Source organism: Eumetopias jubatus, unplaced genomic scaffold, assembly GCF_037043125.1.
Source record: "Eumetopias jubatus isolate StellerSeaLion01/CBP00866 unplaced genomic scaffold, mEumJub1_p1.0 scaffold_2, whole genome shotgun sequence".
Lineage (NCBI taxonomy): Eukaryota > Metazoa > Chordata > Mammalia > Carnivora > Otariidae > Eumetopias > Eumetopias jubatus.
Genome location: NW_028274808.1, coordinates 140336331 through 140351923, shown reverse-complemented (window position 1 = coordinate 140351923; position 15593 = coordinate 140336331). Strand labels below are relative to the sequence as shown.

General features: G+C 38.1%; 1 protein-coding gene across 3 annotated transcripts in view; it reads left to right on the top strand.

Moving 5' to 3' along the window:
* The window catches only part of MRPL1 (mitochondrial ribosomal protein L1), a 143220-nt gene that overhangs the window by 49087 nt on the left and 78540 nt on the right, over positions 1-15593 (top strand). For all 3 annotated transcript variants that reach the window (XM_028100753.2, XM_028100752.2, XM_028100751.2), the window contains one exon: positions 12142-12253. In XM_028100753.2, coding sequence (XP_027956554.1) covers positions 12177-12253 — 77 coding nt within the window. In that variant the 5' untranslated portion in view covers positions 12142-12176. The remainder of the gene's footprint in view (positions 1-12141; positions 12254-15593) is intronic.

Below are 15593 nucleotides of genomic sequence, written 5' to 3'. Positions count from 1 at the left end.
AGGGGTGGGGGAGGTGGGAGTGACTTTTGAGAACGAGTACAGATTCGGGTAGGTTCATAAGTCCTTGAGATAATTCTGTTTTCTCTGAAGTAGCAAGTGAGGTTATCTGCTAAGAGTAAAGGGAGAAGAAATATGTTAAAGGAGTGTAATAATACAGATAGACAAAATGACCCCAGAGGGATTGAAAATGCAGATATTATGGTCTAACAGTGCTATTTAAATATAGTTGACCCTTGAACAATGTAGGGATTAGGGGTGCCCCCCCCACCCCATGCAGTTGAAAATCTGCATATAATATTTTTTTGAGTTTCTTTCTTTATTGAGTCTGCCCCCAGCCAGGGGAACAGCGACAGACCATGGTAACTGTCACACAACCTCCCTCCCCACTGTCCCCCACCCTGTCATAATTTTTGATGCTTCAAAAACATAACTACTGAGAGCCTAATGTTGACTGGAAGCCTTACTGATAACAGTTGATTAACACATATTTTGTATGTTATATGTATTATATACTGTATTCTTACAATAAAGTAAGGTAGAGAAAAGTATTATTAAGAAAATCATGAGGCAGAGAAAATACATTTACAGTACTGTATTTATTGAAAAAAATCTGTGTATAGTGGACCCATGCAGTTCAAACCCATGTTGTTCAAGGGTCGCTATAGTGGTATTTTTGTAATTTGGTTTTTATTAGTCTGTCACAGTTTCATAGATTTCTGTTGAAAAGTTCAATTTCTGGTTGTCATGACTTGGGGATTTTAAATAGTAGTGGTTGATTGTTTTATAGTAGGTTGCAATTGATGTATTCGAGAAGATTATTATTTTGAGGACCTTACCAAGGTTGTTGGGTTCTTGTTTAGTACAATTAGAATTATTTTTATTTTATTTATTTATTTATTTTTTTAAAGATTTTATTTATTTATTTGACAGAGAGAGACACAGCGAGAGAGGGAACACAAGCAGGGGCAGTGGGAAAGGGAGAAGCAGGCTTCCCGCCAAGCAGGGAGCCCGATGTGGGACTCGATCCCAGGACCCTGGGATCATGACCAGAGCCGAAGGCAGACGCTTAACGACTGAGCCACCCAGGCGCCCTAGAATTATTTTTTATTGTTTGGAAGTGTTTGCCCAGCCTTGAATGGATAATTGCTGTTCCTTCATATACCATGTGTGATTTTTTGAAGGTACCTGGCTTCTTTGAAGATGTGGAGGATCTCCTCTTAAATTGTTGCATACCAGCATAGCCCACTAAATTTGAGATTTATGAGGGCAGGTACTGGATCTCTTGTCTATTTCCCTTTTCTTCCATAGCCATTAAAGCCCCAGAATTCCCAACATTAAACAGGTTTCCTACACTGCCCCAAATGTTATTCCTGTATGTTCATAGAATTCAGTTTTAGTGATTATCTTGTACTTCAACTTTCTTTTGAAAGATTAGGGATGAAATTAAGTTGTTAGGCATGTGGCTTTGATGGTATTTGAACTGATGATAAGAAGGAGTAGCTAAGGGAAGATATGAAGATGGCACATCCCAGTCAAATGTAACATTAAATGCAATGGCACAGAGGCAGCAATTAACTTGAGGGATTCAAGGATTAGAAAGTAGGATCATAGTGAGCAAGTAGGAGAGTGCTATTGAGTGATAGGCAGGAGCCAGCGCACAGAAAACCTTGTAGACCTCAGTAAGGAATTTGTACCTATTCTGCATGCATAGTGCTATGCACTTGGAAACTTACTAATGAAATGAATTCACTTGATGTGTAGGTAAGTATTATAATTCCGATATTACTGGTTGTTGCGTGGTTTTATATAATGAATGGATTTTAAGATTAGATTTTAAGTCATATGAAAATCTAGTTGTAGAGTGCTAATTTAAAAAATTGAGCTGAAGTCCATTCAATAGAAAAGACAATTTAGAAGGCCAAAAATATGGAAACTTACTCAAATGTTTAAGAAAAATGCAAATTAAGACAATTCTCCATACCATCTTTCATTTACTAGATTGACAAAGACCAAAATGTTTGGTAACATACTATGTTGGCATAAATGTGTGGAAATTGGGGTGCCTAGGTGGCTCAGATGGTTGGGCGTCTGCCTTCGGCTCGGGTTATGATCTCCAGGTCCTGGGATCTAGCCCCATGTCAGGCTCCCAGCTCAGCGGGGAGTCTGCTTCTCCCTCTCCCTCTGCCTCTCCCCCTGCTTGTACTCTCTCTGTCTCTGTCTCTGTCTCTCTCAAATAAATAAATAAATAAATAAATCTTTAAAAAAGATAAATGTGTGGAAATAAGCAACCTTTTCATTGCTGGTAGAACTGTATATGGCACTGTCATTATGGAGAGCAGTATTTATCAAAATTACAAATGTTCATATCCTTTCACTCAGCAAATTTACTTGAAATTTCTTCTGTAAGTATATTTGTATGTGTACAAAATGATGTTTACACCAGGTTATTTAACACAGCACTGTTTATAATAGCAAAATATTATAAATGACCTAATGGTTGGTCATTGATTAAGTAAATTATATAACCACACAGTGGAGTACTTTGCAGCTGTAAGGAGATAAAGGCTTTATGAACTGATAGGAAGTTATCACTTTTTTTTTAAAGATTTTATTTATTCATTTGATAGAGAGAGTGAGCGAGAACACAAGCAGGGGGAGCTGCAGAGGGAGAGGGAGAAGCAGGCTCCCCACTGAGCGGGGAGCCCGATGCGGGACTCGATCCCAGGACCCTGGGATCATGACCTGAGCTGAAGGCAGGTGCTTAACTGACTGAGCCACCCAGGCACCCCAGACATTATCACTTTAATATATACATATACTTTTATGAAAGGCCCACATGAAATTATGTATACGCACCTCACATAAATGTGTGTATTTATATCTACATATGCGTGTGTGTGTGTGGTGTATATGTGTGTGTGAAAATAGACTCTTAACTACCTTTAAGTGAGAAAGCAAAGTGTATAGAATAGTGAGTAGAGTGTACTACCATTTTATTGAGGAGGGAAATAATATGTCTGCAAGGATGCACAAGAAATTGCTAACATGGGGTGGGGGAATGCGCGGGGCTAGTGGGAGGAAGACTTATTTTTGAAGATTTTATTTATTTATTTGTCAGAGAGAAAGAGCAAGCACGTGCACAAGCAGAGGAGCGGCAGGCAGAGGGAGAAGCAGGCTCCCCAGTAAGCAAGGAGCCCGATGCGGGACTAGATCCCAGGACCCTGGGATCATGACCTGAGCCGAAGGCAGATACTTAACCGACTGAGCCACCTGGGTGTCCCCCCTCTTTTTTTTAAAGATTTTATTTATTTATTTATTTGACAGAGAGAGAGCGAGCGAGAGCAGGAACACAAGCAGGGGGAGTGGGAGAGGGAGAAGCAGGCTTCCCGCTGAGTGGGGAGCCCGATGTGGGACTCGATCCCAGGACCCCGGGATCAGGACCTGAGCCGAAGGCAGATACTTAACCGACTGAGCCGCCCAGGTGTCCTGAAGACTTTATTTTTGTGTTTTCTTTTGTGATTCTTAAATAAGGACATTTTCCTTGTATTTCTGCATGTAAAAGAATATAACATATATAAAGAAAAATGTAAAATTCTGAATACTCACTATTAATGTTAAAGAAATAGAACATTATCAATTCTTCAAATGCCCAAGTGCCTTTTTCTTTCATCTGCTTCTTCCCCAGTAGTAAAGTTTCCCTGAATTTCTATTTTATCCCTCCCTTGTTTTTATGTATAGTTCTAATGCACATACATACATACAAATAATATATATATCCATACAGTATTGATTAGTTATGCATGTTTTTGAACTTAAAATAATACCAAATGAATTCTTCTGCTACTTACTTTTTTTGCTCAAAATTATGTTTGTGAAATTCATGCATATAACATATAGTTTAGTCATTTTTACACTTCTCTAGCTTTCCATTATAGGAATATACCACAATTTATCCATTCTACTGTAGATAAATGTTTGGGTTCTTTTCTGCAGTTTTGCCATTACAGAGATGTTATGATGATGATGATTTATTTTAATTCCAGTAGAGTTGACATACAGGGTTATATTAATGTTTCAGGTGTACAATATAGTGATCTAGCAATTCTAAATATTGCTCAGTGCTCATCATGATAAGTGTACTCTTAATCCCCTTCACCTATTTCATCCATGCCCCCACCCACCTCCCCTCTGGTAACCATCTGTTTGTTCTCTATAGTTAAGAGTCTGTTTTGTTTTGTTTTTTCTTTTTTTGGTTTGTCTCTTTTTTTCTTTGTTCATTTGTTTTGTTTCTTAAGTTCCACATACAGGTGAAATCATATGGTATTTGTCTTTATCTGACTTGTTTCACTTGCTGTTATAATTTTTAGATGTATCCATGTTGTTGCAAATGTCAAGATTTCATTCTTTTTTATGGCTGAGTAAGATTTCATTGTATGTATACACACACACACACACACACACACACACACACACACACACACACAGAGATCCCACATCTTTTTTATCCATTGATTGATTGATGGATACTTGGGCTATTTCCAAAATTTGGCTCTTGTAAATAATGCAGCAGTAAACATAGGGGTGCATATATCTTTTTGAATTAGTGTTTTCATATTCTTTGGGTAAATACCCAGTAGTGGAATTAGTGGATCATATGGTAATTCTAATTTTAATTTTTTTTCTATTTTTAATTTTTTGAAGAACCTCTGCATGGTCTTCACAGTGGCTACACCAGTTTACATTCACCAGTAGTGCTCTAGGTTTCCTTTGTCTTTGTATTGTTGCCAACACTTCTTTCTTGTGTTGTTGATTTTAGCTATTCTGATAGGTGTGAGGTGCTATCTCCTTAAAGTTTTGATTTGCATTTCCCTGATAATGAGTGATGTTGAGCACCTTTTCATGTGTCTGTTTTATGTCTTTTTTGGAAAAATGTCTGTTCTTCTACCCATTTTTTTTTAAAGATTTTATTTATTTATTTGACAGAGAGAGACACAGTGAGAGAGGGAACACAAGCAGGGCGGGTGGGAGAGGGAGAGGGAGAAGCAGGCTTCCTGTGGAGCAGGGAGCCCGATGTGGGGCTCGATGTGGGGCTCGATCCCAGGACCCTGGGATCATGACCTGAGCCGAAGGCAGACGCTTAACGACTGAGCCACCCAGGCGCCCCTACCCATTTTTAATTGAATTATTATTGTTGTAGAGTTGTTTAAGTTCTTTATTTATTTTGGATACTAACCCTTTATTGGTTATGTCATTTGAAAATATCTTCTCCCATTCAGTAGGTCATCTTTTAGTTTTGTTGTTTCTTTTGCTGTGCAGAAGCTTTTTATTTTGATATAGTCTCAATAGTTTGTTTTTGCTTTTGTTTCTCTTGCCTCAGGAGATATATCTAGAAAAATGCTGCTACAGCTGATGTCAGAGAATCTACTGCCTATTCTCTCTGCTAAGATTTTTATGGTTTCCAGTCTCACATTTAGTGTTTTTTTTTGTTTTGTTTTAAGATTTATTTATTTATTTTAGATAGAGAGTGTAAGCAGGGAAAGAGGCAGTGAGAGAGGGAGAGGAAAGAAAGAAACTCAAGCTGACCCCGCTCTGAGCATGGAGCCTGATGCAGGGCTCGATCCCACGACCATGAGATCATGATCTGAGCTGAAACCAAGAGTTGAACGTTAAACCAACTGAGCCACTCAGACACCCCTTGCGTTTAGGTTTTTAATCCATTTTGAATTTATTTTTGTGTATGGTATAAGATAGTGGTCCAGTTTCATTCTTTTGCATGTAGCTGTCCAGTTTTCCAGCACCATTTGTTGAAGAGATTGTCTTTTTTCCATTGCATATTCTTTTTTTTTAAGGTTTTATTTGAGAGAGAGTGTAGAGCTAGAGAGAGAGAGAGTGCACAAGCAGGAGGGAGGGGCAGAGAGAGAGGGAGAAGCAGGTTCCCCACCAAGCTGGGAGCCCCATATGGGGCTCGATCCCAGGACCCTGGGATCATGACCTGAGCCGAAGGCAGACGCTTAACCGACTGAGCCACCCAGGTGCCCCCCATTGCATATTCTTACCTCCTTTTTCAAAGACTAACTGACCATGTAATTATGGGTTTATTTCTGGGCTTTCTATTCTGTTCCATTGATCTATGTGTCAGTTTTTTTGTGCTAGGACCATACTGTTTTGATTACTGCGGATTTGTAGTATATCTTGAAATCTGGGATTGTGATACCTCTAGTTTTGTTTTTCTTTTTCAAGATTGCTTTGGCTGTTCAGGGTCTTTTGTGGTTCCATACAAATTTTAGTCTTATTTGTTCTAGTGATGTGAAAAATGCTGTTGATATTTCGATAGGGATTTCATTGAATCTGTAGATTGCTTTGGGTAGTATGGACATTTTAACAATATTTGTTCTCCCAACCCATAAGCATGGAACATCTTTCTTTCTTGGTCTCATCTTCAGTTTCTTTCTTCAGTGTTTTATAGTTTTCAGAGTACATGTCTTTCACCTCCTAGGTTAAGTTTATTCCTTTGTATTTTGTTATTTTTGGTGCAGTTGTAAATGGGATTGCTTTCTTAATTTCTCTTTTCTGCTATGTCCTTATTAATGTAAAGAAATGCAGTGGATTTCTGTATATTGATTTTGTGTCCTGCAACCTTACTGAATTCATTTATCAGTTATTGTAGGTTTTTAGTGGAGCCTTTCCTGTTTTCTTTATTTTATTTTATTTTTTTTAAGATTTTATTTATTTATTTTAGAGAGAGAGAATGAGAGATAGAGAGCACGAGAGGGAAGAGGGTCAGAGGGAGAAGCAGACTCCCTGCCGAGCAGGGAGCCCGATGTGGGACTCGATCCCGGGACTCCAGGATCATGACCCGAGCCGAAGGCAGTCGCTTAACCAACTGAGCCACCCAGGCACCCTCCTGTTTTCTTTATATAGTACCATGTTATCTGCAAATAATGAAAGTATGACTTCTTCCTTACTGATTTGGATCCTTTTATTTCTTATTGTTGTCTGATTTCTATGGCCAGGACTTCTACTACTATGTTGAATAAAGGTCATGAGAATGGACATCCTTGTCTTGTTCCTGATCTTAGGGGAAAAGCTCTGTTTTTCCTCATTGAGGATCATGTTAGCTTTGGGTTTTTCATATATGGCATTTATTATGTTGAGGTATGTTTCTTCTAAGCCTACTTTGTTGAGGGTTTTTATCTTGAAGGGATGTTATACTTTGTCAAATCCTTTTTCTGCATTTATTGAAATGATACTCTGTTTTTTATTCTTTCTTATTGATGTGATGTATCACATTGATTAATTTGAGAATATTGAACCACCCTTGCATCACAGGAATAAACCCCACTTGAGTGTGGTAAATGAGTTTTTTAATGTATTATTGAATTCAGTTTACTAATATTTTATGGAGGATTTTTGAGTCTATGTTTAGAGATACTGACCTTTAGTTCTCTTTCTTTGTAGTGTCTTTTTCTTGTTTCAGCATCAGGGTAATGCTGGCCTCATAAAATGAATTTGGAAGCTTTCCTTCCTTTTATATTTTTTGGAATAGTTTGAGAAGAATAGGTAATTCTTCTTTAAATGTTTGGTAGAATTTGTGAAGCCATCTGGAACTGGACTTTTGTTTGTTGTTTGGACTTTTGATTACTGATTCACTTTCATTGCTGGTAATTGATCTGTTCATTTTCTGTTTCTTTCTGCAGTCTTGGTAGATTATATGTTTCTAGGAATTTACCCATTTCTTCCAGCCTGTCCAGTTTGTTGGCATATAGTTTTTCATAATATTCTCTTATAATGCTTTCTATTTCTATGGTGTCAGTTGTTATTTCTCTTCATTTCTGATTTTGTTTATTTGAGTCTCTCTCTCTCTGTCTCTCTTTTGATGAGTCTGGCTTAAGGTTTATCAATTTCATTGGTCTTTTCAAAGAACCAGTTCTTTGTTCTATTGTTTGTTTGTTTGTTTTTAGTTTCATTTATTTCTGCTCTAGTTTTTATTATTTCCTTCCTTCTACTGGTTTGGGGTTTCGTTTGTTCTTTTTCTAGCTCCTTTAGGTGTGTGGTTAGGTTGTTTATTTGAGATTTTTCTTGCTTCTTGGGATAGACCTGTATTGCTATGAACTTTAGTCTTAGAACAGCTTTTGCTGCCTCCATTTTGACCACTGTGTTTTCATTTTCATTTGCATGTATTTTTTGATTTCCTGTTTGATTTCTTGGCGACCCATTCATTGTTTAGTAGCATGTTATTTAACCTTCATGTATTTGTGTTTTTTCCAGATTTTTTCTTGTGGTTGATTTCTAGTTTCATAGTGCTGTGGTCAGAAAAGATGCATGGAATGACTTCGATGTTCTTGAATTTGTTAAGACTTGTTTTGTGACTTAATATATGATCTGTTCTGTAGAATGTTCCATGTGCGCTTGGGAAGAATGTATATTATTCTGTTCTGTTCTGAATATATCTGTTAGATATATCTTGTCCAGTGTGTCATTCAAAGCTACTGTTTCTTTGTTGATTTTCTGTTTGGATGGTCTATCCATTGATATAAGTGGGGTGTTAAAGTCTCCTACTATTACTGTGTTACTGTTGATTATTCCCTTTATGTTTATTAGCTGCTTTATATATTAGGTGCTCCCATGTTGGGTGCATAAATATTTACAATTGTTTTATCTTCTTGTTTTGTTTTTCCCTTTATGATTATATAGTGTCCTTCTTTTTTTCTTGTTACAGTCTTTATTTTAAAGTCAATTTTGTCCATTATAAGTATTGCTACCATGGCTTTCTTTTCACTTTCATTTGCATGATAAATGCTTTTCCATCCCTTCACTTTCAATCTGCATGTGTCTTTCTTTTTAATTAATTAATTAATTATTTTTAAAGATTTTATTTATTTATTTGTCAGAGAGAGAGAGAGAAACAGAGTGAGCACAGGCAGGGTGAGGGGCAGAGGGAGAAGCAGACTCCCTGCTGGGCAGGGAGCCCAATGCGGAACTTGATCCCAGGACCCCAGGATCATGACCTGAGCTGAAGGCAGCCGCTTAACCAACTGAGCATTGTCCCCTGTTCATTGGAATCTGGCACTTCAGGTGTGTCTCCTGTGAGAGTTGCATGTGCCCTGCTGTTGTGGCTGAGCCATGTTTGCCTTCAGTCCAGTCATCTGCAGTGGCTCTCTTTGCCTGTTGTGGGCAGGGTTTGGTCCCTGTGTTATTAGTGGACTGGTCTGGGGACACGTTGGGCTTAAGTTGAGTCAGACCAGGCATTTGCCAGGGATGCAGTAGCACCTAACTGCAGGTGAATGTGGGGGCAGGTTGCTTGGTGCCAACAAGGTTCAAGCTGACAGGACTGGACCTCCAGCCCGGGGGACTGAGGCAGATTGTGTTGGAGGGGGCAGATCTGCAGAAGTACTCTGGGTTGGGATGCATGGTGTTAGCAAGGTTTACGTGGGTCTCTTGTGAGAGGAGACTTGGATCAGAGGCCTGGCTGGAGGGGGCATGTCAGCTGGAAAACGGGGGTGGGGGGGGTAGGGGTGGGGGTGGCGGTAGGGTCAGGGAGAGTGCACTGTTAGCAAGTTAGTAGCAAGTGTTGGTGCTGCACTGGTTGCCAAAGGTAGTGTGTTTATGCTGGGGGTGAGTCATGAGAATGGTACCTGGTAGTAATTTTGTTCCTGGAGAGGTCTCCCAAAGATCCCTGCCTCTCCAGCACATGCTCTGAGATTTGTATAAACAAATCTCCCTCTTGTACACCCTAGGCATTTTTCAAATTGCTGCTTTTGTGCTGTATCTGCATGGGGGCTGTTTGTTTTGCTGTCTCTTTAAGGGCGGGGACTCAGTTTCTCTTGCCCTCCTGGCTCCCTCCTGTCTCTCCCTCTTGTCTCTCCCACAAGCTTGCTGATTTTTAAACTTCCAGATGTTAAGCCTTGCTGATTGTTAAGAACTCCTGAAATTCAGCTCCTCTGGTTTTCAAAGCCAGATGTTATGAGGATTGGTCTTCCCTGTGTGGGCTCCCTGGTGTGAGGGTCTGTTTCTCTCTCCTCTCTGTGCCCATGGTGTTCCTCCCTCCTGTGGACAGTCCTGCAGGTCCATTTAGCTCCCAGCCACATCTCTGTCCTTCCTACCTTCTTCAAAGTGGCCTCTTCTCTACATTTAGTTGTGTGGAGTCTGTTCTGCCAGCCTTTGGGTCATTTTCTGGGTTATTTATACTGAATTGGCTGTTACCTAGTTGTGTCCCTGGAATGAGGTGAGCTTATGGTCCTCTTACTTTGCCATTTTCTCCAGAGGTCTCCTGATGTTATGATGTTGTTATTTTTGTGCATGTCTCTTAGTACACATGTGCAGGAGTTCCTCTGGGGCATATTCCCAGAAGTGGAATAACTGCATCATTGATATGTGTATGCCCACCTCATTGAATTATGCCATATTGTTTTCCAAAGTGGTATTCCAATTCATATTCTTATCTACTATGTGTAAAATTTACCCTTACTTAACATTTTCAGCAATCTCAGACTTTTTAAAAAAAGTTGCCAATCTGATGTATGTAAAACATTGCTGCTTAAATGATCACATGTAGAAACTGTTACCTGTCCACAATTTAATGAAAGCGCTGCTTGCTTTACTGAAGAAGTCTTGTGAAAAAAAATATTGTCAGCTGCAGTAAATAATATACTTAGTAATGTGGTTGATTTACATGCTGATGTAATTTTAATTTACAGGCCAACTGACCACTCTTTAAATAGCAAGGTGGAATGATATTTTATTGTGGTTTACATTAATATTTACCTGATTACTAATGAGATTGTGCGTTTTCCCCTACATTCATGTATCATTTATGTTTCCTCTTAAATTAGAAACTTGTTCATCTCTTTCGTTTATTTTTTATTTTTGTTTTTTATTTTTTTTAAAGATTTTATTCATTTATTTGACAGAGACACGGCAAGAGAGGGAACACAAGCAGGGGGGAGTGGGAGAGGGATAAGCAGGCTGATGCAGGGCTTGATCCCAGAACCCTGGGATCATGACCTGAGCCAAAGACAGACGCTTAACGACTGAGCCACCCAGGCGCCCCTCTTTCATTTACTTTTTAATTGGGTTGATCTTACATATTCTGGATATTAATCCTTTGTTATATAGGTTGCTATTCTGTTCTTCCAGTTTTTGGCTTGCTTTTCACTTTCTTTAATAAACAAATGTTCTTAACACTAATAAGTCACTTTTTGGCTAGTGCTTTTGGGTTTTGTTTGTGAAATTATTCCCTCCCAAACAGTCAAAAAGATATTTTCCTGCATTCTAAAAGTCTTTAGTTTTGCCATTCAAATGTAAATCCTTTTTTTTTTTTTAAGATTTTATTTATTAGAGAGTGAGAGAGAGAGAGAAACAGCATGAGAGGGGAGAGGTCAGAGGGAGAAGCAGGCTCCCTGCTGAGCCGGGAGCCTGATGTGGGGCTTGATCCCAGGACCCTGGGATCATGACCTGAGCCGAAGGCAGACGTTTAATGACTGAGCCACCCAGGCACCTCTAAAATTTAAATTAAAAAGAAATTCAGGGTACATATACATATTACATAATAGTAGAGCTAACATACTCTGTTGAGCCTGAACTGGATTAAGTTAAAAATAAGTGAAGACAGGGGTGCCTGACATGCTCAGTTGGTAAGAGCATGTGACTTTCGATCTCACGGTTGTAAGTTCGAGCCCCATGTTGGGTGCAGGGATTACTTAAAAATAAAATCTAAAACAAAAAAGTAAATGAAGACAGAATTGTTCAGTTAGATGTTTGATTGGCTTTACTTTCTGGAATTGCAGTTTCTACTCTTAGTGTTTTTGTTTTTAAGATTTATTTATTTATTTGAGAGAGAAAGAGCACAAGTGGGAGGGGCAGAGGGAGGGGGGAGAGAGTCCGAAGCAGACTCCACACTGAGCACGGAGCCCAACACTGAACTTGATCCTGCGATCCTGAGATCACAACCTGAGCTGAAAACAAGAGTTGGACACTTAACTGACTGGGCCACCCAGGCACCCCTACTATTACACTTTTTAAAGAATGGTTGAGATTCCGAAAGTATTGACTATTTTTGTTTTGAAAAACATTGATTAAGAATGTAAAAATTATGGATGTAATGGTTAATATTAATATTTTACATGTTTTTTTCCTTTCAAGTCTTGATACATCATCAAAAGCATAGTCTTTCCAAGATGGCTTATCAGACACCTCTTTATCCTTGTTCTGTATATGTTCAGGTGCCCAGCAGACATTTTGCTGCTGCTACAAAGTAAGTATTTTTTTTTATTAATTTTGTTTGTTTTCATTTAAAATTTTAATTAAAAAACATGCTTTTGTCCCATAAAGATGTACAGGGACATACAGTTGTGAAAGTTTATCATCTCTGCTTTTTTGACCTTTTGTAGTTGTAAAGGAAAATATGACTTATAGTAATACTTAACATTTATTGAACACTGACATTCAATGGCTGATTTATGTTCCGCAGCTACTTTATGTGGAAGCTGTTATTAGCATGTTCTTTTTTGAGTTGAAAAGCATGGTGTTGAAAGATTATGTAACTTGCCTAGGTTCACAGGGGTGGTAAGTGTTGGAGCTAGGACTTTGTGACATAATAAGAAATATTTATATTAGTCTCTGACTCCAGTTCCTGATACAGAGCTCCTAAAACTCCTGTAATCTTCTGAGTGATTTTAAATCCTTCTGAGTGATTTAAATCCTGGATATTAATCCTTTGTTATATAGGTTGCTATTCTGTTCTTTCAGTTTTTGGCTTGTCTTTCACTTTCTTTAATAAACAAATGTTCTTAACACTAATAAGTCACTTTTGGCTAGTGCTTTTGGGTTTTGTTTGTGAAATTATTCCCTCCCAAACAGTCAAAAAGATATTTTCCTGCATTCTAAAAGTCTTTAGTTTTGCCATTCAAATGTAAATCCTTAGTCCACCTAGATTTGATTGAGTGTGTGTGTGGTGTGAACTAGGGATTTCAGTATACTCTTTTCCGTATGGATAATCCCTTTCCTTAATACCACGTAATTGAACTATTCGCATAGTGATTTGTAATAACATTTGTCATATTTCCGATATCCACATGTGTATGGGTTTGTTGCTGGGCCCTTTTTGCTTTATTAGTTTGTCTTTCTATACTTATGCCAATAGCCAAGTGTCTTAATTACCATAGCTTCATAACAAGTTGATATCTGGTAAGGCAATTCCCTCCACTAGGAGCATCTATTATTCTAATATTTGTTCTTTGACCCAGTTCCTGATACAAAGCTCCTAAAACCCTTGTAATTTTCTGGGTGATAGGAGCATCTTTTGTTCTATTTTTTTTTCATCTTTTGTTCTAATAAGGAACTCTTGGTGGGCTCCTAGATGGAGGCTGGTCACCAGAAAGACCAAGCCATGATTAGAAGCTTTCAGCCCCACCTGTCATCCAGAGAAGCTAGAGATTGAATTCATAATCGATCACGCCTCCATAAAAATCCCTGTATTATGAGGTTCTAAAAGTTTCTGGATTGGTGAACGTACACATTTGCCCAAAGGGTGGTGCACCCAGACCCAACGGGAACAGAAACTCTTGTACTCCAGACTCTTGTGGACCTTGCCCTGTCTACCTATTCATCTGTATCCTTTATCATATCTTCTATTACATAATAAACTGGTAAATGTTAAATTAGTGTTTCTCTGAGTTCTGTGAGTTATTCTGGCAAATTATGAAATCTGTGGAGGGGGTCACAGGATCCCTTGATTTATAGCCAGTTGGCCAGAAATACCAGAGGCCTTGAATTGTGATTGGCATCTGAGGTCGGGGCAGTCTTATGGAACTGAGTCCTTAACTTGTGGGACCTATCCAGGTAGATAGTATCAGAACTGTTTTCCATTGTTGGATACCTGGCTTGTAACAGATAATTGGTTGGTGTGGGAAAGAAATCCACACATTTAGTGTCAGAATTGTTGTTTCTTATTTAACTGTATATCCTGTTCTACATCTTGCTTGCTTGCTTTTAACTTAACAATATATCTTGGAGATTGTTTCAGATGGAGCTGTCTAGTTATTTCTTTTATTGAGATATAACTGAAATATAACATTAGTGTCATTTGTACAACATAATGATTCAGTATTTGTATGTTTTGGGAAATGCTCACCACGGTCAGTCTGGTTAATATCTATCACTATTCAAAGCTACAATTTCTTTTCTTGTGATGAGAATTTTTGAAGACTTACACGTTCTTAGTAACTTTCAGATAGACAGTACAGTATTATTAATAATAGTCACCATGCTGTACATTACATCCCCATGATTATTTATTTTATAATTGGAATTTTGTACTTTTGACCACTTGCCTGCCTCTGGTAACCTGCCTCTGGTAACCACCAATCTGTTCCCTGCATCTGTGAGGGTTTTTTTTTTTTTTTTAATATTTCATGTATAAGTGAGATCATATGGCATTTGTTATTCTCTGACTTATTTCACTTAGCATAACACCTTTACAGTCCATCCATGTTGTCTCAGATGGCAAGATTTCATTCTTTTTTTATGGCTGAATACTATTTCATTTTGTATATGTACCATATTTTCTTTATCCATTCATTTGTCAATGGACATTTAGGTTGTTTCCATGTTTTGGCTATTGTAAATAATGCCATAATGAACACGCATATAATATTTCATTGTGTGAATATACAGTAATTTATTTAACCACTTACCTGTTTCCCCCTATGGCACACATTTATCTTCTCAATCCTTTGCTATTACAAATGAATAATCATGTACATAGATCTTGTCAAAGATTATAAATGTATTTGTAGTATAAACTCTGAGAAATAAAATTTTTGAATCAAAAGATATGTGCATTTATAATTTTGATAGATAATAGGTAATACTAAATTGCCTTCATGGAGATATTGCTAATTTATGGCCTTACCAGTATATTATATTAGAATGCCTACTTTTCCATATATAGTATAGTTAAAATTTTTGAACTTTGCCAATTTGATAGGTCATAAATAGTATCAAGTTTTAATTTTTTTTCATGTCTGACAATGAGAGTTACTCAGTAGCTTGATGAGAAGTTGTGGTCATTTTTTTAAAGATTATTTATTTATTTATTTGAGAGCAAGAGTGCCCAAGCATGCATGCACGCAGCGGGGAGGACAGAGAGGGACAGGGGAGAGAGAATCCCAAGCAGACTCCTTGATGAACACAGAGCCTGATGTGGTGCTTTTCTCATGATTCTGAGATCACAGCCAGAGCTGAAACCAAGAGTTGGGTGCTTAACCCACTGTGCCACCCAGGTGCCCCTGTGGTTTTAATTTTTTAATGTACTGACTTTATAATACACTAAAAAATCGTTTTTGTACGGCAAAAAAAAATTTATCAGGATCTGAGACAGGATGGAGAGGCTTGTGCTTGCTTCTCTCTTTTTCTCTTGTCATTTTGAATCCCTTCATTGGTCCATGTCTGTGCATATACTCATGGTTTGCCGGTGGCAGATCCCTGATAAAAAAGGCCACTTTGTTCATCTCCGACTTTGGTTCTGTTTCTCTGTTGATAATAGGTTCTTTTTCTTCTTCATGTATCTCAAAATTTTTTATTGACTGCCAAAC